Genomic DNA, 23,355 nt, shown 5'->3' with positions numbered 1-23,355 from the left:
ACAAGGCCTTAACCAACAACTCAATTAAATACATAGTTAAGAAAATATTTACCAAATGAACAAAAGTTTTTTTTAAATAATCAAAAAGTAACAAGAAAATTACATAATAACGAGGCTATATACAGGGGTTACCGGTATCCAGTCAATGTGCGGGGGTACAGGTTAGTCGAGGTAATTTGTAAATTGACTAAAGGGGGGGGGGGGTGTCAATGTATATAGTCTGGGTGGCCGTTTCATTAACTGTTCAGCAGTCTTATTGCTTGGGTGTAGAAGCTGTTAAGGAGCCTTTTGTTCCTAGCAGAGAGAACAGTCTATGATTTGGGTGACTGGAGTCTTTGACAATTATTTGGGCCTTCCTCTGACACTGCCTAGTATATAGGTCCTGGATGTCAGGAAGCTTGGCCCCAGTGATGTACTGGGCCGTACGCACTATCCTCTGTAGCGCCATACGGTCAGATGCCGAGCATTTGCCATACCAGGTGGTGATGCCACCAGTCAGGATGCTCTCGATGGTGCAGCTGTAGAACTTTTTGAGGATCTGGGGACTCATGCAAAATCTTTTCAGTCCCCTAAGGTGGAAAAGGTGTTGTCGTGCCCTCTTCACAACTGTCTTGATGTGTTTGGACCATGATAGTTCGCTGGTGATGTGGACACCAAGGAACTTGAAAATCTCAACCCGCTCCATTTCATTAAGATTTACCCATTGAGTAAAATCTTCTGAGAAAACGTCAAAACGGAGCTTGAGGGCATGTTCATATGTCCTAGAAGAATGGACCCATGGCTATTTGTACTGGGTGTCGTCGGGAACAGGCCCTCACTTACTTTAGCACAGCTCAATCTTCTTTAAAAAGTATTATTTGTGGCCTGCAAATGCATTCTCTTTAACTGGATAAAAGATCAGCCACTAACAATAAATCAGTGTATTGTGAGGTCTTCAAAGTGTTACCACTGGAGAAAATTTGTGCTATATTTAGGAACAAAGGAGATTTCAATACAATATGGGACCCCTTTTTGCTATCTCTTCCCCCTAATCTTGCAGATACCCTGAGAAGTGTCAATATAAAAATTTGATTAATTTATGGGTCAACCAGACCTTGGTCACTTTCTTGTATAAAATAAATATCTTGTTGTGTAGGTATTTTACACACTAAAGGCCACATGTTTTGCGAGTCAAATTATTAAAGGTATGTAAGGAAGAAAAACAAAGTGTTAATGAAATGTAAAAATAAAAAATACAATTAAAAGCAGAGAACTGAAAGGGAATGTGTAATTATTGTTTTGGTGTTTGTTGGTTATGTTTTATGTTACCGTTTTGGAATTCAAATATATGTACATACTGTATGTACAATTTGTTGATGTTGACCTGAAACAAGGAAAATGATATAACAATAATAAAAAATATCCAACAATTTGTTCATGATTGATGGAAAAATGTAACAAACAAAGGGCAGTATAAATCTGATATAGAGTTTATTCATAGAGTATTTCAATGCAGTAGGTGCCCCAGTCACAATCACTGTGTGGTCCTGAGACTTGAAACTGCTTGGCTTTCAGAGCAGTGAACAAGGTTTGAGGAGAAAGTGGTATGTAGTGCCGTCTTCTGTTGATGTTACTTGCCTTTCTTTTTTTTAGCTCAAAGAACCTTGAATCATCACTCCTCTTCTAAAGGGAATTCAATGTGCCATACCCCATGCAAAAAGAAAAAAGAATCCACCTTATATATACACACAGTTCTGTCATTTGCACATTTATTTTCAAGAAATCTTTTTAAATATATATATTTTTTACATTCTCAATGAAATCTCAAAACAATTGGTTCTATATATTTCATCAAATCATGACTGCACCTTTAAATACATTATTTTGTACAAGTTATTATATTTGTTGATAATGTAAAACCCTCAGTCTCTAGGTGTGAGAAGGCACTTCACTGTGTGAGGGATTATAGATAGGTGCAGGCCAGAGAGAGCAGCCTTAAGGGTTTAACAGTTCAAAACAGTCATAATACTCATTCATGCAACTTATCAAAAAATACAAAACAAAGAAATAGCCAAGCACCCAGCCAGAGAGAAATAAACTTTGTGAATAACATGTAGTCCAAAGCATTGAAAAATAAAGTAATGAGTAGCGAATTTCTTAGATTCATCATCTTCCCCTAATAACTATGGTTTAATAGGTTTTTGAGTCTCCCTTCAAAAGACACTGGCACACAAAAAAGACAAACCAATGCCTATATTTTATTTAAAAAATACTTTTGCCTCTCTGCTACCAGTGTTGCTTTTTTCTGTAAGTGTTTTTGGTTTTGCTACACAACAAGTGTTACTGAGGAAGAATGGAAACGTGCTCCAGACGCAATATGGCAGTCAAAGGTATGAGTTTAACGGCTTCTGTGGCAATCCAGCGGCCTTCACTGCTGAGACAGAAGGGCGTTCCGATTGGCCTTCGTCTTCTCAAGGCGCTTTACTAGGTGGTTGTTGGTCATCTCCATCTCCTCAATCTTATCTAGTGCAATCCGCAGCTGTGGGAAAAATAGGGGAATGGTTAGAAATGAAAGGTTAAGACTATGTTTTATGTCAAATCAAACATCGGCCACTGACATTTATCATCTATTTTTTTGTTCCTTACCTCTCTTTGAAGTTTCCTTTTTTCAATTTTCAGTTCATCTTCTATTTTCTCTGAGTTATCCGCTGACGCCTTGTATCTGGACACTTGTCCTTCCAGTCTGTTGATCTAGATATGAGGATAATGAAACAAAAACAAATTAAACACAACCTCCACATTTGAAGCTGACATTTATTTTCATTTTCTCATTCAAACAGTAAAATGTATGTATATTAATGCGTCTGGTTCAGCAGTTTGCATTGGTCAGCTAGGGTACATATGGAAAGTATGTCAGTGTTTCCACGTGACTTACGTTTTGTTCCATTGTGCCCATTTCCTGTTCTGCCTTCGAGAGCTTGAACTTGTATTCACTTATCTGTCTGTTGGCATCTCCTGCAGAGAGTAAAACATTAGAACATTTGAGTTAGTACATTTACATTACAAGGGAATTAAGATGTGAGCCTTGCTGTTAGTTTCTTTTTGGCAGTGTATGTTTAATGTAAAGAGAAAGCCTTTTAGTGAGTGTGCATAGGCTTTGTATCAATGGTGACCCAGCCACATATGCCTTTCTATGTTTTGTGTGAATGGTAGTGTGAACTTTTGTAGGTTTGGGCAGGAACGGGACTTACTTTGCATCTCAATGAAGTGCAGGTCAGTGCCGTTCTCCATCCTCTCTCCATCTGTGAAGGCATTCTCCATCTTAGAGTGCTTCTGCCTCTCATCCTCCAGTTGCATTTTCAACTTCCTGATCTAAGGGACACCACACAGAATGGACAGCATGACTTATTATAGCTGGACAGACAGTTAAAAAAGACATGAGAAAATAGTCAAGAGGAAACTAGTATACTGGGGTCAAACATCACTGGGGTCAAAGAGGAAAATTATACATGTACCTGGGCTAAGAGTTCGTCCTTTTCATCCGCAAGCTTTTGTATCCTAACATCTGCAAAGGAGAAAAAATATGATAATTATAAAAAAGGTGCCTTGCAACTATGACCGCAGCACCATTGTGCTAAAATAACAATGAAGTGCGCCCCCTGGTGTATTATTGATTGAATAACACATGTACATCACAGATATTAATTCATTTATTTCTCCCACCGCTCCCTTTAGGAGAACCTGTTCTGTCCCCTCCACTCACCCAGAGACCCTTCTCCTGCTGACTCCAGCACCTGGGCAGCCTCCTGTGTGACCACGGTGATCCCTGTGGCTGGGTCGTTATGGTTGATGTCCCCGTTAGGCATTCCCTCTGGGATGATGGCCAGGCCGTGTTTCTAAGGAGTTAAAGGGACACAGGGTTAAAAGAGGATCTCAACACAGAGGCTAGGTCCCAATATCCACACTAGCATAGCACTCAGTGTGAATTTGACCATGATAGTATGGTCATTGAAACTTGGCTAGAGTGAGGCAGCATAGGAGGGTTTACAACTTAATGTATTTCACGGTTTGAAATGCAATAAGCCACAGAGCTGTATGAAGTAACGGTTTACTGAGGTTTCCATTGCTTGTACACAGACTGACAGACACACAGCATACACTTAGTATACAAAACATTAAGAACACCTGCTCTTTCCATGACAGACTGAACAGGTGAAAGCTATGATTCCTTATTGATGTCACTTGTTAAATCCACTTCGCTCAGTGTAAATTCAGGGGAGACGACAGATTAAATAAGGATTTTAAGCCTTGAGACATGGATTGTGTATGTGTGCCATTCAGAGGGTGAAGGGACAAGACAAAATATTTTATTGTCTTTGAATTGGGTATAGCAGTAAGTGCTAGGCACACCAGTTTGTGTCAAGAACTGCAACACTGCTGGGTTTTTCACGCTCAACAGTTTCCCGTGTGTATCAAGAATGGTCCAGCACCCAAAGGACATCTAGCCAACTTAACACAACTGTGGGGAGCATTGGAGTCAACGTGCGTCTGTGTAATGCTTTTGACACCCTGTAGAGTCCATGCCCTGACGAATTTAGGCTGTTCTGAGGGCAAAGGGGGGTGCAACTCAATATTACGAAGGTGTTCCTAATGTTTGGTATACTCCGTGTAGTTCAACACATCTGTGGAAGAAACAACCGAGTAGGAAAAAAGACAAAACAAACTTAGGTACACAAGAAGACATACATAGCTACATACCACAAGTTGCTTTATCATCACTGTTGTTTCTAGCAGGCTTATTCCTGGAACCTACTTCGTCTATTCAATGGGGATATAGACTATTCCCAGCCCTTTGGTGGTGAGACCTACCTCTCCTGTTTTGGCCTTCGCCTTGATGTCAGCCGGCTCATCCCTCTCATTCCTAATGCAATCAAATAACTATTTCTGCCTTTCTAGGGCTTGGTGGCCACACGCAGGAGGGAGAAGACAAAAGGAAAGAGAAAGGAGAGAAAAGAAGTGGAGGAACGGTTGGAAAGACTGATATACGTACAGTATATGGATGCACACTACAATGATCTTTGTGCATGCACATATGTCTGTATAGACATGCAAACGGTACACCAAAATGGTAAGGTTGAGTTGGAAAGGCAAAGTGACAGATGTTGAAACAACCACCACAAGCTCACAAATATAACACCACATGACAAAACAGTTATGTAAGGGAGAGCTAAAGGCCAAATAAAAAGATCTGTAACGGTTTTCTTCCGTTGGTGAAGGAGAGGACCAAAATGCAGCGCGGCTAGTGTTCAACATGTTTAATAAACAAAAAGACGATAACGTGAACACTATACAAAATAACAAACGTGAAAACCGAGACAGTCCTATCTGGTGCAGAACACAAAGACAGAAGACAACCACCCACAAACCCCAACACAAAACAAGCCACCTAAATATGATTCCCAATCAGAGACAACACAAAACACCTGCCTCTGATTGAGAACCATATTAGGCCAAACATAGAAACAGACAAACTAGACACACAACATAGAATGCCCACCCAGCTCACGTCCTGACCAACACTAAAACAAGTAAAACACACAAGAACTATGGTCAGAACGTGACAATATCAATCTGACACTAGACAGGCAGAGCTTTAAGTCTAGGCCTACAGAACTTAAATGGATTTCATGCTGTCATTTCAGGGTAAATAAAATATGAGTTTTAAAGGGGAGAAATTTCTCTTTTTCCCCCCGATACGCATCAAATGCTAGCAGGTTCACAGTTTCCCTTGCACTGACTAAACTTTACGGATTGCACACAAAACCTACATCTTAACCTAAAATGACCACAGCATCCAAAGTTTATTACATTAGTGAGCCCACAATCATCATATCACATGCAAATTTAGGGAAACTCCAAACTGTGAATTAGAATTGGTCCAACAACTACTGGCTATTATCCAGAGTCCCTGTCATGCAACTATGAGAGGCAATAAACTGTTTAAGACCAGTCGATTACCTGATACAGATTTCATTGATCGGTGAATCAGCACCAAGTTTCTTTCAGGCAACTCTACAGGTTTATATGGGTGGTCCGATTATTTAGCCTTCTGCTGAATTGTACACTCATAAATTTAAAAGGAATTGGACTGATGTAAGGAATATGGTGGAAACTCCCTCCAGCCATGCTTGCACCAACCCAATGCTTTTAAATACACAAGAAGGGAGTGAACGACTGTATACTTCTGGGTGAAGGGTATTGAATTTCACACAAACCTTACATATCCATTTGGTCAGAGAGAAACATACAAACCAAAACAACACAAGCTGTCTGTGCACATCTATTGCCTCTCGCAATCCTTCAGAGTCCCCCCAAGCGTGACCTCCTACCCCAATGTTTTTGTCCTTCCAGTTTATCGTTTCCTGCAGGGCAAACACCTCTCTGGTGAGGGTATCTAATTTAGTCTGGATTTGCTGGTTCTCCTTTAGTGGTATTGCGTACAGAGAGTGAGATACGGGATACAGGGTAAAATAGAATGAAAAACAGAATAAAATAGATGAAAAGGATGGAAAGAGAAAATACAGGATGAAACTTAAAAAATGTAGATAGCCTTGAATAGATATTGAGTGATAAAGTGAGAGTGATAGAGTGATGAAAAGTAAGGGACCAGAAAAAAAGACAGGTGGCCAGAAAATGATCTGGAGTAGAGATCATTTCAGTATAGAGAGACGAGGCAAAGAAAAGTGACAAAGACCAGACAGAGAAAACGATGAAACAGGAGAGGAGACACTGGGATGAGTGAGAGACTATGAGAGAGAGAAGTATAGTCTCACACTATGGATCTTCATCAAGCTACTGCAGTACACAGACTACAGGACTGTAAAGAATGGAAGTGTAGTAAGAGGTGTAGGTGTGAAATGATGGCCACCAAATGTTGGTTTTCTTAGTGCAGCCATACCTCTATGTGCTCATCTCTTCGGCGGATTCCCTCCTTTAACTCCACTTGTTTGTGCTGCAGGACTGTGCATGTGTGCTTTTGTCTTTCTAGTTGCTGGAATGAAAGAGGGCCGTTGTAAGAGTCACAATCAATCAGAAAGTGCAACCATTCTTCATTACACAAGTTAAAAAGCTCAAAACCACCCAAAAAAAGGAGTGCAGTCATGGGCAGTGAGCAAGATTCCATTGACGTTTACACTTATAGCATTTAAGTCTAGCCAGGTAATTGGATCAGGGAGCATTTTGATTTGGCCTTGTTTCGTCTGGAATTATATAGTTACACTCATTGTCAGCAAAGAGCAGTGGATCACATGGTCAAACAGACAATGGTACAGTTGGACTTGGCCGCTTTGCTGATTATAAGACCTGCACACATGAATGAGTTCAAGTATATGAAGAAGTTGATAGAGCGGTTGGAGACTTTGCTGCAATTTGCATATGCTCACCTCTGTCCGAGTCTGCATATGTTAACAGTAGATGATAAAGGTTATCTACTATGCTGTGTATGTGTGAGAGAGAGTGTAACACTTCACCTTAGACTTGTCCTCAGTTTCCCTACGCATCTCGGCCATCTGCTCTTCCATCTCCTCGATGACATCTTTGAGTGTGTCCACGTTGTAGATGAGGTTGGCTTTGTCGTTGTCCAGCTGTGCGTTCGACACCATGGCTTTCTTATACTTCTCCTCCACCTCCGACAGCGACTCCTACCAGACACACACACACACACACACACCTCTTTACAGAATGAACCATGAGGGAGATACCACAGAACAATAATTACTATTATTACTACAGTAATTACAGTAATAATAGTACAGCTCTGCACAACCACACTAGGGTTGGGCGATAGTGTCATCTGTCGACGATGATTGACAGCCATCATCGATGGTGACAACATCGTGATGTGACAGACGACGATGGTTTAGCCTATTTGAACTTGACTGGCGCCGAGCAGTAAAAAAAACAGTCTCGCAGTGCACAGCAGGGCAACACACAAGTGACATTCTGAGTAATTTGCCTATTCCTTTTTGCTATAGCCTATTTCAATAAATATTCTATATAGCCTACAGAATGCAAGAGAGGAATGTAGGCCAGACAGAGAGGAGAATTCCACCAAAGCAGCGCAAAATGTCCATTCAGACAATATTATTTATCTCTCTCTTCCATGCATGGGCATTAGGCTATAGCCTAAACCTATTTATATATATTTTTTATTATAAAAAGACACTAGTGAGATCGACAAGTGATAAAACTGATCCACTTGATATCGATTGATATCGATAGTGCATCGATTCAGTCAGCGGAATGATTCAAGCCACTGATAAAAACCCTCGATTCCAAAGAACAAAAATATATCACAACTGGAGCGAGTTCGGCTATTGTGTTTCAGTTCTACCAAAGTGTAGGACCTGCCAGGAATCAGGTGTGTTAGTAAACTACCCTTCTAAACACAAATAGATTCAGAGAACAGTGAGCTTTTAGAGTGACTACAGAAAAGAAACCAGGAGTTCCTCAGAGCTGTGTGAATGAAAGCTAATTATAGATTTTAGCGTAGGACTACAAACCTGGAAACCCAACAGACAGAAGATTGTTGAAAGACAAGCAATTCATGGTCTTGTTCTTACTCCCCAAGCACTGCTTGAGTTCAAACAAGGCTTTCAATCCATGCCATAAACAGTGCGTTTCAAACCGAGCAGGAAAGGTCATGCAGGGAACATGCCATCAGACTGAGTGTTTTTGGTGTTACAGTTAGCGGTTATAGTCAGTGTGGCCCTAGATGAGATGTAGGTACAGCGGGGTTAGTGATGCCATAAGGCTACCAGGGGACAAGAGAAGGCACACCGTGAGCTCAGGTCCCTCTACCTTCAGCTCTTTAAGTCCCTGCATGTACCGCCCCTCTACATCCTGAATCTGGTCCTTTAGATCATAGATATCCTGTAGAGCAGATGGGAAGAAAGGGTTCACGGGTTGGGGTGAATTGGGGGAAACCAGGAAGAATTAAGGACAGATTTCAAACAAAGCACCCATACTGTTGGCATCTCCAGACAGTAATTTACCCAACGGTAGGCCCAGACATACAGCTTTATAGGAAGTTTAAAAAAACATGTCACATACAATCTTCCCGTGCATACATGAAGTCCACATGTTAAATGAGGTGCTGAGTAGCAACGCACATGCCCCGCCCACCTGAGGATCTGTCTTTATCAGCCATCTATTTCCTGTGTTTGAGGGGTGCAAAATCCACTTGTCACTTAAATCCCGCTGGATTGATTGCTTTCATTTTACTCCAGCGACTCTTTCATACTCTTGCTTGTGCCTGTTGTTTTTCCCCGTTAAAGTTACGAACGCGGAAGTGTTTATAATGACCTGTCAAACATCAAAATGAAAACTTGGATAATAGTGATGTCTGATCTCACAATGTAAAGTATGTTTAGATAGGTGTAATATGTAGACTTTTGATCCGAGGGTATCTTGCTATTGACACGCTTGTTGAATTATGCAACAGAACGTGACAACAGTAATTAAAGGAGGAAATCTAGACAGTGCAGGTGAGTGCAGGTAGGCCTAGAGAAAGGAAGTTTGTGGTTCCAGCCCTGTTCCACCCCTTTATGTTAATGTATTCATACCCCTTGACTTATTCCACATTTTGCTATGTTACAGCCTGAATTCAAAATGTATCATTTATATATATTTTTTTACCAATCTACACACAATATACCCCATAATGACAAAGTGAAAACATGTTAAGAATATTTGCAAATTGATTGAAAATTAAATACAGAAATATCTAATTTACATAAGTATTCACTCCCTTGAGTCAATACTTTGTAGAATCACCCTTGGCATCGATTACAGCTGAGAGCCTTTCTGGGTAAGTCTAAGAGCTTTCAACAACAGGATAGTGCAACATTTGCCCATTATTCATTTTTAAATTCTTTAAATTCTGTCAAATTGGTTGCTGATCATTGCTGGACAACCATTTTCCGGTCTTGCCATAGATTTATAAGTAGATTTAAGTCATAACTCTAACTCGGCCACTCAGGAACATTCTCTGCCTTCTTGGTAAGCAACTAAAGTGTAGATTTTGGGCTTGTGTTTCCTGCTGAAAGGTGAATGGTCTGGTGAAAAGCAGACAACCAGGCTTTCCTCTAGGATTTTGCCTGTGCTTAGCTCCATACCGTAGATTTTTTATTCTGAAAAACTCTACAATCCGTAACGATTACAAGCATACCCATTACATGATGCAGCCACCACTATGCTTGAAAATATGGAGAGTGGTACTCAGTAATTTTCTCCAAACATAACACTTTGTTATTCAGGTCAAAAGGTGAATTGCTTTGCCATATTTTTTTCAGTATTCAGTAGTGCCCTGTTGCAAACAGGATGCATGTTTTGTAATATTTTTTATTCTGTACAGGCTTCCTTCTTTTCACTTTGTCAATTAGGTTAGTATTGTGGAGTAACTACAATGTTGTTGATCCTTCCTCAGTTTTCTCCCATCACAGCCATTAAACTCTGTAACTGTTTTAAAGTCACCATTGGCCTCATGGGGAAATACCTAAAGCGGTTTCCTTCCTTTCCGGCAACTGAGTTAGAAAGGACGCCTGTATCTTTGTAGTGACTGGGTCTATTGACACACCACCCAAAGTGCAATCAATGCCTGCTTTTTATTTATTTTTACACAACTACCAATAGGTGCCCTTCTTTGCGAGGCATTGGAAAACCTCCCTGGTCTTTGTGGTTTGAAATTCACTGCTCAACTGAGGGACCTTTCAGATAATTGTATGTGTGGGGTACAGAGATGAGGTAGTCATACATTTGTTTAATGTTAAACACTATTATTGCACACAGAGTGAGTCCATGGAACTTGTGACTTTACTCCTGAACTTATTTAGGCTTGTCATAACAAAGGGGTTGAATACTTATAGACTCAAAACATTTTAGCTTTCATTTAAAAAAACCCATAGTTCAGTTCCACTTTGACATTATTGGGTATTGTGTGAAATTGTCAATTTAATGCATTTTAAATTCAGGCTATAACACAAAATGTGGAAAAAGTCGAGGGGTGTGAATACTTTCTGAAGGCACTGGACATCCAGTATATTTATGCAAATAAGGCAAATCTAATTGTCTTTATTTTAACACAAAATAAATACCTGATACCATTAGAAAATGTATATGAGTGAATTCTAAGAAAAAGAACCTGTGAAATTTGACTAAATTAATACCTGAATTCCCACCAGAATCCCTGAACTCCATTCTTAGTCCGTGCCAGTAAAATGTTTTAATGCGCTATAATTCAGTCAATACCAGATGCATACCAGTTTGGAGTATCTTCATCATTGTCCAACTGTTGCATTTATTAGAATTGTTTAAAACATTAACAATTTTGATAACCGTTGCAACGGAAAGCAGAGAGAAGTGTGGATGTTTCAGATATTATTCTCTGACCTCAAATAAAACAGTAGTGCGGAAAAGAGTAAACTACAACACAAATGGTTCACTGTAAAAAGTAAATGGATTGACATTTAAATATGAGTGTTTATTAGAAAACATTGGTATTGTTACTGGTACTGACACAAGTGGAGGTGGAGGTGTGTGCAAGTGGAGGTGTGTGTTGGTGCGCAGGCATCTTACCCTAAATTCACTCAGGCTGGTGTCAGGGTCGACAATGCTGCCCGTGTCTGCACTGTCCCGTCTCGAGGAGGTCCCCCCCAGGGAGGCCAAGTTGGCCGCAGAGAGACAGGGAGTCGTGCAGCGTGAAGATGGCTGGAAAACAACATAAAACAAAGCACCTTAGTTAGAGCTCAAGTCAACACAGCAAATAAAACAGTCAACACACCCCAGGACTGTCATTCAACACCAACACTGCCATCTGACACCACTGGGCCCTGGCTTCACTTATTCTCCCACTAAGCTTGAGCAGTATACAGTATATACCCTGTATACTGGGGTATTCTGAAATACCAACTATTTTGGGGGGGGGGTTGGTGGCCACTGTGCTTATTATAAATTAACTATCTAAGATGTGCCAAATAAATGATCGCTCAGGGCTCAAGCTATGCCCCCTTCCATAGACCTACATGGTAACTATGACGAGTTCCGGAGGACATCCTCTAACCAATCAAAGCTTTTGCCGTATGAACTGATATGTTGTCCATCCAATTAGAGGATCAGAGAATGAACCTAGTACTACGCATGTGATTTAGAAGCTTGGTGAAATGGTGACATTGTTGGATAGATTGAGACAGTTAAGCATTTTTTGTATATTATTCAATTCAAATTAGTTTCTTCAATCTACAGGAGATGGAGGAGGTAGATTATATATTGTTTTCTTAGTTTTAGAACTTTATTTTCATGTCAAATCGCATCGATTCGTTCCTCTAATCAAACCGAATCGTTTTAAACTAAAACGTATTGTTCCTGTATCGTAACCCATGTATCTAGATACACATCGAATTGTCTTGAAAGGAAAAGATGCACATCCCTACTGGTTAATGTCTAAAAACAAGTTTGTGGGTGTCCTAGCAAGCTAAACAGCCAATTAGCTAGCTTGTCAGTGACCGTAAAAGTTGGTAAAAGCTTTTTCCCCCCGCATGGCTGAAACCACAGACATCAAATGTCGCTCGCAGTTGTAAGTTATAGCCAGTTATGTGGATGATCAGGGCTTTATTCAAGAACGTTTCTTGGGCTGCATTGATGTGTCAAGTGGGCGAGATGCGCAGTCTGTGTTTGACTTTAGGAATTCTGAGATGTCAGAGTTTAACTTCATGGAGAAATGTGTTGCCCTAACCTATGATCGTGCTGCTGTAATGGACTGTACCCTCCTGTTCCCCGATTTAAGAGGTGATGACCACTCAACTACAAGGCCGGCCCACCTACTTGGCAGCCAGGCCCACCCACTGGGAGGCCAGGCTCAGCCAATCAGAATGAGTATTTCCCCACAAAAGGCCCTTTTTACAGACAGAAATACCTCCTTTTTTTCTTAACCTCGCCCCCCTTCTTAGATATTATGCACACTGATAGCAAATGTCCTTGCCATTTGATTCATCATAGCAGCAGGCTAACAAGAGGCAGCAGCAGTCTGAATGATCAGACTGAAACAGAAGTGAAAGTGATCGGGTGGAATTATGACACGAGTGGACAGAGAAATACAGCTTCACTATCTAATCAGAGCAGCAGGACCAAGGTACACCCCGCCCTTCTCTTTACAGACAGGCAAACTAGTCAGTTGAGTTATTTAGACCACGTAGAGCCTCACTTGACTGACTGACATGAGAAAGATATGTGCTGGCACCAGAATATAATTTTTTCACTCCGATCACGTATAATTACTAAATATATTTAGATCGTAATCATATTCAGAAAATTGCCCATATCCGTTACGATATTAATTTTGTCCGACTACAAGTCCTCTACTTCTTAGCAAAGAGTAAAAACTCAAACAAGAATTTTGCAAGGACCATCTGGGAGTGGTCTGAGTGGGGAGGGGGAAACTGAAAATGAGCTGTTATTGGCAGAGGTTTGGAACTCTTTCCTATTGGTCTATTAACTAATTTACCACCTGGGGATGTCACCAGGCATGCCAAAACAGGCTGAAATTTAAGGCAGCCTTTTCAAACAGCTCTTACACAAAGGGCATTATCATTTTCACAATATTATTCCAACCTCATAGTGCGGAAATAAAATGAACAAAAATATGAACGCAACATGTAGTGTTGGTCCCATGTTTCATGAGCTGAAATAAAAAAAATCTCAGAAATGTTCCATATGTACAAAAGCTAATTTCTCACATTGTGCACACTTTTTTTTACCTGCCTGTTAATAAGCATTTCTACTTTGTCAAGATAATCAATCCACCTGACAGGTGTGGCATATCAAGAAGCTGATTAAACAGCATGATCATTACACAGGTGCAACCTTGTGCTGGGGACAATAAAAGGCCACTCTAAAATGTGCAGTTTTGCCACACAACACAATGCCACAGGTGTCTCAAGTTGAGGGAGCGTCCAATTGATATGCTGATTAGGAATGTCCACCAGAGCTGTTGCCAGATAATTTAATGTTAATTCTCTACCATAAGCCTCCGTTGTTTTAGAGAATTTGGCATTACATCCAACCGGCCTCACAACCGCAGACTAAGTGTAACCACACCAACCCAGGACCTCCACATCCGGTTTCTACGCCTGCATTTTATCGATGGCAATTTGAATGCAAAGAGATACCGTGACGAGATCCTGAGGCCCATTGTTGTGCCATTCATCCACCGCCATCACCTCATGTTTCAGCATGATAATGCACGGCCCCATGTTGCAAGGACAGGGCTCTACAGTGAAAGTATTTCACTTGCATTTGCCCCTAAAAATAGATATGTGGGAGTAAAGATTACAACCTACCGTGATATATTTTTCCCCCGCTGCTAATTGTTTAAAAACTACAAGTCCTACATTCCACAAGCGGCATGCGCCAATCACAGTAGAGTTTTATGTGATGACGCAGTCCAGTCAGAGTGAGAGAAAGGTGAACAACACTGGAAAAAAGTATCGGTATAGGCTATAAATGAATTTGCATACATCTCTAAAAATGAAGCCCATTACATTTTATTTTAAGCGAAAAAGAGACGAGGAGAAAGAGGAATCCGGCGAGGGGGATTCGCAAGGTTCATCTAATGAAGCCCTTTCACAAGGTTTACCTGAGGTGGCTAACGTTAGGGATGCTGAGAACAACTTGAGCGAAGCTGCTGAGAACAATGTTAGCGAAACTACCGTGATCCCCGCTGTCACTTCAACGTCCACTGTAGCCGGCGGAGGGAGAACATATAGATTCAATGCGAATTGGCTCAAAATGTTCCCATGGCTAGAGTTCGAAAACAACGTCATGTTCTGCAAATATTGTAGAGGGCAGAAACAGGCTCGTCCTTCGTGTCAGGAAACCCACATCTGAAAAGAGAGAACATCTCGCGGCGGCATATCCAGTGCAGAGATCTTTACCTGTTGAGACGGTGTCCGCAGCATTGAGGAGGCAAGTGCTGCTGTCTGAGGAGAAGATGCGGCACCTGAAATTGAAGATAAACATAGCATATTCATTGTGAAGAAAGAAACTTTAGTCAAATTTGAGCCGCTTATCAGACTCCACCACAAAAACGGAGTTGACATTAATACCACATACGACAATGAGATAAAATGTGCGGAGATGATCGGTCAAATTGTTGACATAATGAGAGAGAGCCTGTCAGCAAAGCTGAGAGCCGCAAGGTATCTTGCCGTTCTAATAGACAGAGACACTGATATATCCAACACCAAATGCAAGATTTTCTACTTGCGCTTGTTGGAGGATGGGAAGCCAGTCAATCTCCTGGTCGGCACAACAGACCCTTGAGCACTCCCATGCCATTGGTAAATTGTTTCTCTTAATAGGCGTTATTCTTGTGTCAAGTTTAATCATTATTTGTAATGGAGATAGAATTTAGTTTGTCGGAAATACTTTTGTATAATCGTTTTTTTGTGTTGTCATTCAAGGTGTTTTGGATGCCACCAAGGCTACATTTCGTGCTGTTTGTCCAGAGGAGGATGGAGGGTCATGGATGAAGAAGTGCATCTCCTTCGGGGCAGATGGTGCCTCCGTGAACATGGGCCAACGTGGGGGAGTGATTGCCCACCTGCAGAGAGAGGCAAGGGGGCATATATTCCCAATCCACTGTATAGGTTTGTAACTAATAAATTCTCTATGATTTAGTTTTATTTGCTTGCAGAGAATGTTAAACAATACTGTGTGTGTGTGTGTGTGCGTGTGTGCGCACGCTAAGTGCTGGAATAGTAAATACCACAGAATTATTGTTTTCTGTTGGCACAAGAGACAGGGGGGAAGGAGACGGTGAAATGTTTGGAAGATTCTGTTCTGACTTTCACAGGCTAGAGCTGGCAATACTGACCATTCAAAAGAAAGAGACAAAGGTGTCTGTCGTGTACGACCTTCTGAATCTGATATGGAAGATGTATCACTTCAGCGGAAGATCCAAACGAGAGTTCTATGTTCTCGGGCAAGAGCTCGGTGTGGATATTTGCACACCGTCTAACGTCAAGGGAACTCACTGGATCCCCCATGTCCACAGAACCCTCAAAGTGTTCCTGCGGCATGGACAAGACAAGGACCTTGCCGATGAAGGCCAGTACTCCGTTGTTCTGCAGGACCTGGCCGTAGTATCAACAGCGGAAGTTCAAGGGCGGGCAAAGAAGTTCAGTTTTACACAGGAAATGTAATACCACACTATTTTTTTAAAAAATAGGTTCAAGACTCAAATGAACTTTCAGAATCAAGTAATTGACAGGTGACAGTTTATTTACTCACTACTTAACAGATAAAGCGGGAAATGGAGAATGCACTCGTGTATTCTGCCATTTTCTCTCAGACATATTTGAGGAGCTATCCTCACTTAGCCTCACCATGCAAAGAAATGACCTGATCCTCCCCCAAGCCACATCAGAGTTAGGAAGACAGTGACCAGACTGGAAGCACTAAAGCTTAGGGCAAAGGCAGGAGGCATGCTGGAGAAGATCCAGACCATGCTTGCTCAGCAGCAGGGTGATGAGGAGAGTCCAGGTGGTTTAGGATGAGAGCTTGTTAGGATGTAAGAGAAATCGATGATTAAGACAGATTATCAGTGTGAGAATAAATGTACGTTGCCCAATAGCATGATTTGAGGATAAGGAGGGAAATGCAGTGAAGTCTTTAAAAAATGTTTTATGGAAGACAGACAAATGGCCAGACATTTTATTGTGTGTTGGTGTGTGTGTCTCTGTGTGTGTGTTATTTCTGTTTAAGGGAATAACACTGAAGGGGAATCTGAAAGGCTTCATGGACCTCACCAATCCCCAGCTGAAGCAGCATATGGAGCCGGCCAGCAACATCGGCGTGGATGATCTCAAAGCCAGGATTGGTGGTTTCCAGACCCCAGTGGAGTCTTTCAAAGTGCTAAACCCTGACACATGGCCAGAAGACCAGGCCAGCCTTCTCACCTTTGGCGATGATGGTGTGGCAGACTTGATGAGGCATTTCAAGGAGCCCTAGAGAGGTAAGAATTTATTTCACACTGCATTGCCATATGAGACAATGTTATGTTTGCATATTTGCAAACTCACTTGCTCTGTTCAATCCTGCAGATCGGGGTGCAACATGGCTGCAATCCAGGATGAGTGGCAGGGGCTGAAAATCCCGGTCAGCCACAATTTCAAGGACAAGTCCTACAGTGGCCTGTGGGAGACCATGTTGACAAAGGACCCCTACAGGCACGATTACAAGGTAGGCTAACAGTCCTGAGTGGTTATGAATGGTATCCTTCTATGGTTGGTTTTGAGTTAATGGTAAGAATTTAAATGAAATTGAAAGATATAATCTTTTCCCTAGAACATACTGGAGTTGGTGCAGCTTATGCTGGCGCTGCCCATTTCAGCCGCCCAGTGTGAGCGAGGCTTCTCTGCACAGAACCGGATAAAGAATTTGACAAGAAGCTGCCTTGGGGCCTCCACCACCGAAGACCTGATGAGGATCAGCCTGGATTGGCCTTCTGTCGAGGAGTTCGATCCCACTCCTGCCGTGGACCGCTGGCTGACCTCTAAGCATGCCAGACGGCCAACATACAAAAGCAGCTGGACAACTGATATCCTTTGTGTCTAGTAAGCATGGGTCAATGTGTGATTTGTGGTATGTGCTGTTGCACAGATGTGTGTCCCTCAGTACACGCACACACACGCAGTATAAATATGTATGTAATGAATAAGTTTGTTAATAAACTTATTTTTTTAAATGTCACTGCTCCTAAATGTCTTTGTGTGCTCCTACATTTGTTCATTTAGGAGCACATGTACTCCTTGGGGGAAAAGTTTGCGTAGAGCCCTGAAGGATCTTGTACACAATTCCCGGATGCTGAAAATGCTCACCAGACAGACATGTCACCCATTGAGAATGTTTGGGATGCTCTGGATCGACGTGTATGACAACGGTGTTCCAGTTCCTGCCAATGTCCAGCAACTTCGCAAAGCCATTGAAGAGGAGTGGGACAACATTCCACAGACCACAATCAACTCTATGCAAAGGAGATGTGTCGCTCTGCATGAGGCAAATGGTGGTCACACCAGATACTGACTGATTTTTCTGAACCACGCCCCTACTTTTTTTTTTTAAAGGTATCTGTAACCAAGAGATGCATATCTGTATTCCCAGTCATGTGAAATCCATAGATTAGGGCGTAATGAATTTATTTCAATTGAAAGATTTCCTTAAATGAACTGTAACTCAGTAAAATCTTTGAAATTGTTGCATGTTGCATTTATATTTTTTTAAATGTATACAGTTGAGTTCTAAACTTGAAATATTGTTAATCAAGTATCCTATTGGAATATAGAGTGCCATAGTCTAGTTGTTACACCAGAAGTTAATGGTTATCTGTAGGGGGAATGTATTGAGTAAAGGAGGGAAAATCACGTGGCAGGCACTGATAAGGGTGGAGAGATGTGTTTTAGCGAGGAAGAGGGTCGAGGTCAGGTGACCAATTAATAGGCACAAATTCCATAACTATTCTCTGGGGAAATGGGTAGCGCCAGCTTGGAAAATTGTTAAAGGTGTGTATTAGAGCAGGGAGTGAAGATCTAAACACTTGACACCATCAGGAGGTTTGAACTATTGAAATGGTGACGGACAGCCCCGATTCTCCATGTAAAGTGAGGGTAGAAGAAGAGAAGTTTAGAGGTGCTGAAAGAGGCACACGAGCATTCTACCAATTTAGCTCGAATATGGATTTTTTTTTGCAAACTGGATAAAATTGGTCAGCATTTCTCTGCTAACGGAAAATGTCAATCTAATAGAGAATTCAAGGATGCAATTGTGACTTGGCACACTGACAAAAGAAGAATCAAAAGCTCAATACACCAGCGTTTTGATGTCAGCTTTCTATCAACAAAAAAGACAAACTGATAAACCAGATATTTGTGAGACCATGTGTGTGGAGTGAGCATGGAGAGAAATAACATCCAAACTTCTCTCTTGCTGCTGGTGTACTGGTGGGAAAAATGGACCAGACAGAATGACTCAGATGAGACTTGTGTACTTGGGAAAAACGTTTTAATTTCTTTGGATATTGAAATTGGGACATTAACAAGAGCCATCAACTGTGACAGGCATGAGTTACATATGTGCCGTTGGGAAGATGAACTGTAACACTATCTGAAGAAGAACCAATGAAGACACACTAGAAGGATGAGTGCCGGGAGAAGGGGGGGGGGGGTGTTTAACCGTGCCCGTAATTGTTTAGTTGGGGTGTCAGGTTTATTGAGGAGGTCTGCACACTCCAAAATGTATAGTAATTTAGACTAAGAATGCATTGAGATACCGATCTGTTATTACCATGCCACTCACGACAGTAAAACAGGGACAAATGGTGGCTGTAATGAGAAGAGTTATTACCGGTAATATATGGTCCCGTTTATAAATGTACATTCTAACCGTGATGCTGTGTGCTAGGTTGAGGGGCTTGATTTTGAGTGATAGACTCAAAGTAAAGCACTAAGGACTGTCATTCTAAATTTGGGTTAGATTATTCATCAAATGTTTTAATTATGAATCGGAAAGGATAAAGAGAGAGAGCGCTGTTCTCAAACTGTGAGAGGTGGGTGCACTGTTCAAATTTATTGGGTCTAGGGAGGGTTGTTCTCCCTAGAAACCTTATCCGAGAGGGAGGTTATTAGAGAACCCACTAAATGATAGCTTGAGTCAACCATGAAGGGGTTTTTGTTTTACCATGTCATCAGAATTTTAATGTTAAGGTGCATCAATACATATGGATTGCTGGATGATACGGTAAAATTAATTACATACAAGGCTCATAGTCTGTGTCTTGCGTTAACACCCAAGGATGAAAATGAAGGCGATGGGCATGGGGACCCATGGGCATAGAACAGAGCGGACAGAGTTTTTCCCCCCCCAGTCTTAGTCGCGTCAAGGGTGGTATGAAATTATTGAACATGTATTTTCTCTCTTCCCTGTTCAAGTCAATATGTTTTTAGGTGTCGTGGAACATAAGACATAAGAGTGATCATTGTTTCAGAGGAGGGATTGGTGTATATTGACTAATTGATTTGAGAATGTTTTAGTATGGCTATAACCATAGTAGTGACTAATGTGTTACGGGCTAGATGGAATGATTTATGTGCAAATGTATTTGCAGCAGGAGGAGAGGTACACACAGGGCCTGTGTTTGAGACAGAATGTTTGCATAAGGCTGTTAATTACAGTCTGGGCTCATAAATTAAGGAAGTGGCTAATTGAGTCTCTGGAGATACCACTCCTCTATGTATATTGTTACATGAGATAGCTCGTAGGAGAGGAACGACAGCTAATTGTGCACAATATAGAGACTAATATGAAGTTAAATTGAACGTTACACATACCCAGATCATGGTAAGAGTAGCAGAGATAGTGTTGTCATTTCAGACACTATTGTCCACTTTCAAGAAACCAAAACCTGTTTTGTTAGGTGGGATACTCTTCCAACGTCACTAATCTCTTCCCCATTTCCAGCAAACACTTGGCATATCTCCCAGAAGATTGGGACCGATCTAACCTGAGCACAAGAGAGTTTTAACCACAGGTACAGACTGTAGCAGAACACAGGACACACAGGAGGTAATTGGAGATGTTGGTAGCTAGGGGATCATAGACATATTAGTAAACCACAAAGATAATAGGAGAGCAGGAGACAGATTACATTCAGTAGCTATTCTCACGACAGTCGCTGTAGGGACAGAAACTGAAGGATACTATAGTAACAGCAAGGAATTGGACTAGGGTGCAAATTAGGGATTTTGAGGTATGAGTCATGGGCAGTGTTAGTATTAGCAGGGGTTACTTTAGTAGCATTGTTGGGATAGGTAAAGTTGATTAAGGCCACCGCACGTACAGTTGAAGTCGGAAGTTTACATCCACTTAGGTTGGAGTCATTAAAAATCGTTTTTCAACCACTCCACAAATTTCTTATTAACAAACTATAGTTTTGGCAAGTCGGTTAGGACATCTACATTGTGCATGACACAAGTCATTTTTCCAACAATTGTTTACAGACAGATTATTTCACTTATAATTCACTGTTTCACAATTCCAGTGGGTCAGAAGTTTACATACACTAAGTTGACTTTAAACAGCTTGGAAAATTCCAGAAAATGATGTCATGGCTTTAGAAGCTTCTGATAGGCTAATTGACATCATTTGAGTCAATTGGAGGTGTACCTGTGGATGTATTTCAAGGCCACCTTCAAACTCAGTGCCTCTTTGCTTGACATCATGGGAAAATCAAAAGAAATCAGCCAAAACCTCAAAAAAAATATAGACCTCCACAAGTCTGGTTCATCCTTAGGAGCAATTTCCGAATGCCTGAAGGTACCACGTTCAAGTATAAACACCATGGGACCACGCAGCCGTCATACCGCTCAGGAAGGAGATGCGTTCTGTCTCCTAGAGATTAACGTACTTTGGTGCGAAAAGTGCAAATCAATCGCAGAACAACAGTAAAGGACCCTGTGAATATGCTGGAGGAAACAGGTACAAAAGTATCTATATCCACAGTAAAACAAGTCCTATATTGACATAACCTGAAAGGCCGCTCAACAAGGAAGAAGCCACTGCTCCAAAACTGCCATAAAAAAACAGATTACGGTTTGCAACTGCACATGGGGACAAGGATCGTACTTTTTGGAGAAATGTCCTCTGGTCTGATGAAACAAAAATAGAAATGTTTGGCCATAATGACCATCGTTATGTTTGAACGAAAAAGGGGGAGGCTTGCAAACCGAAAGAACACCATCCCAACCGTGAAGCATGGGGGTGGCAGGATCATGTTGTGGGGGTTCTTTACTGCAGGAGGGACTGGTGCACTTTACAAAATAGATGGCAGCATGAGGAAGGAAAATTGTGGATATATTGAAGCAAAATCTCAAGACATCAGTCAGGAAGTTAAAGCTTGGTCGCAAATGGGTCTTCCAAATGGACAATGACACCAAGCATACTTCCAAAGTTGTGGCAAAATGGCTAAAGGACAACAAAGTCAAGGTATTGGAGTGGCCATCACAAAGCCCTGACCTCAAATGTATAGAACATTTGTGGGCAGAACTGAAAAAGCGTGTGCGAGCAAGGAGGCCTACAAACCTGACTCAGTTACACCAGCTCTGTCAGGAGGAATGGGACAAAATTCACCCAATTTATTGTGAAAGGCTACCCGAAATGTTTGACCCAAATTAAACAATCTAAAAGCAGTGAACCAAATACTAATTGAGTGTATGTAAACTTCTGACCCACTGGGAATGTGATGAAAGAAATAAAAGCTGAAATAAATCATTCTCTCTACTATTATTCTGACATTTCACATTCTTAAAATAAAGTAGTGATCCTAACTGACCAAAGACAGGGAATTTTTACTAGGATTAAAATGGGATTGTGAAAAACTGAGTTTAAATGCATGTTTGTATGTATGTATGTATGTATGTGTGTGTATATATATATATATATATATATCACTGGTCACGATAACAACACCCACCCGTAGTATGCGCTCCAACAGGTAAATCAACTAAAACACAGGTAAATCATGATTTTGACTGCACTGGGCTATTAATGATTTAGGCCTACATTGGTCATATTCATCAATGATACAAATAAAATGGCCTGAAGACGAACAATAGAAAGCTCTCTTGCTCGTACTCACCCGGCTGTAGTCTACGAAAGTCTTATCACATTTTTCCTCCAGCTGAAAATAAGGAAACAAATTATTAACAGACATGCCAAATCCGATCATAGCCTGCAAATCAAAAAGAGTTAGTCGATAGAGTATGAGTAAAAGGGACTGCTGCATGTTCATAGATCACACCAGGCATAGACAACCGAACACACATACACTCATATTATGAGCCAATAAAACATACACAGGTTATTCAGAACAGATAACTTTATTCAATTGTCTTTATTTGTACCAAACACATGCAGTTAACACACAAACATATCCATAATACTATTCATAACTAGTCCCAGATTTTTATTTCACCTTTATTTAACCAGATAGGCTAGTTGAGAACAAGTTCTCATTTACAACTGCGACCTGGCCAAGATAAAGCAAAGCAGTGCGGCACAAACAACACAGAGTTACACATGGAATAAACAAGCGTACAGTCAATAACACAAAAGGCGGCCAAATGAGGTGTTGGCTTTGGGGATGACCAGTGAGATATACCTGTTGGAGCGCATGCTAGGGGTAGGTGTTGTTATCGTGACCAGTGAGCTGAGATAAGGCAGAGCTTTACCTAGCAAAGACTTATAGATGACCTGGAGCCAGTGAGCCTG

At 41.2% G+C, this 23,355-nt stretch overlaps 2 protein-coding genes across 2 annotated transcripts; one reads left to right on the top strand and one right to left on the bottom strand.

Moving 5' to 3' along the window:
• Positions 1-1,825: 1,825 nt before the first annotated feature.
• On the bottom strand, positions 1,826-15,151 carry LOC111977513 (leucine-rich repeat flightless-interacting protein 2-like). The gene is made up of 11 exons (XM_070448403.1): positions 14,967-15,151; positions 11,614-11,745; positions 8,839-8,910; positions 7,509-7,679; positions 6,938-7,030; positions 3,743-3,875; positions 3,495-3,544; positions 3,231-3,351; positions 2,915-2,994; positions 2,626-2,730; positions 1,826-2,518 (listed from the first exon to the last, which is right to left on the bottom strand). Exons 1-11 carry the CDS (start codon positions 15,129-15,131, stop codon positions 2,408-2,410), a joined length of 1,233 nt encoding a protein of 410 aa, XP_070304504.1. The 5' UTR covers positions 15,132-15,151; the 3' UTR covers positions 1,826-2,407.
• Positions 15,110-17,684, top strand: LOC111977514 (zinc finger protein 862-like). Its single transcript, XM_070448404.1, has 5 exons — positions 15,110-15,371; positions 15,495-15,680; positions 16,798-17,047; positions 17,136-17,274; positions 17,380-17,684. The coding sequence occupies exons 4-5, from the start codon at positions 17,149-17,151 to the stop codon at positions 17,647-17,649; spliced, it is 396 nt and encodes a 131-aa protein (XP_070304505.1). The 5' UTR covers positions 15,110-15,371; positions 15,495-15,680; positions 16,798-17,047; positions 17,136-17,148; the 3' UTR covers positions 17,650-17,684.
• The last annotated feature ends 5,671 nt before the right edge of the window (positions 17,685-23,355 follow it).

The sequence above is a fragment of the Salvelinus sp. IW2-2015 genome, linkage group LG18, assembly GCF_002910315.2.
Source record: "Salvelinus sp. IW2-2015 linkage group LG18, ASM291031v2, whole genome shotgun sequence".
Classification (NCBI taxonomy): domain Eukaryota; kingdom Metazoa; phylum Chordata; class Actinopteri; order Salmoniformes; family Salmonidae; genus Salvelinus; species Salvelinus sp. IW2-2015.
This window is presented reverse-complemented; position numbering and strand designations above follow the sequence as displayed.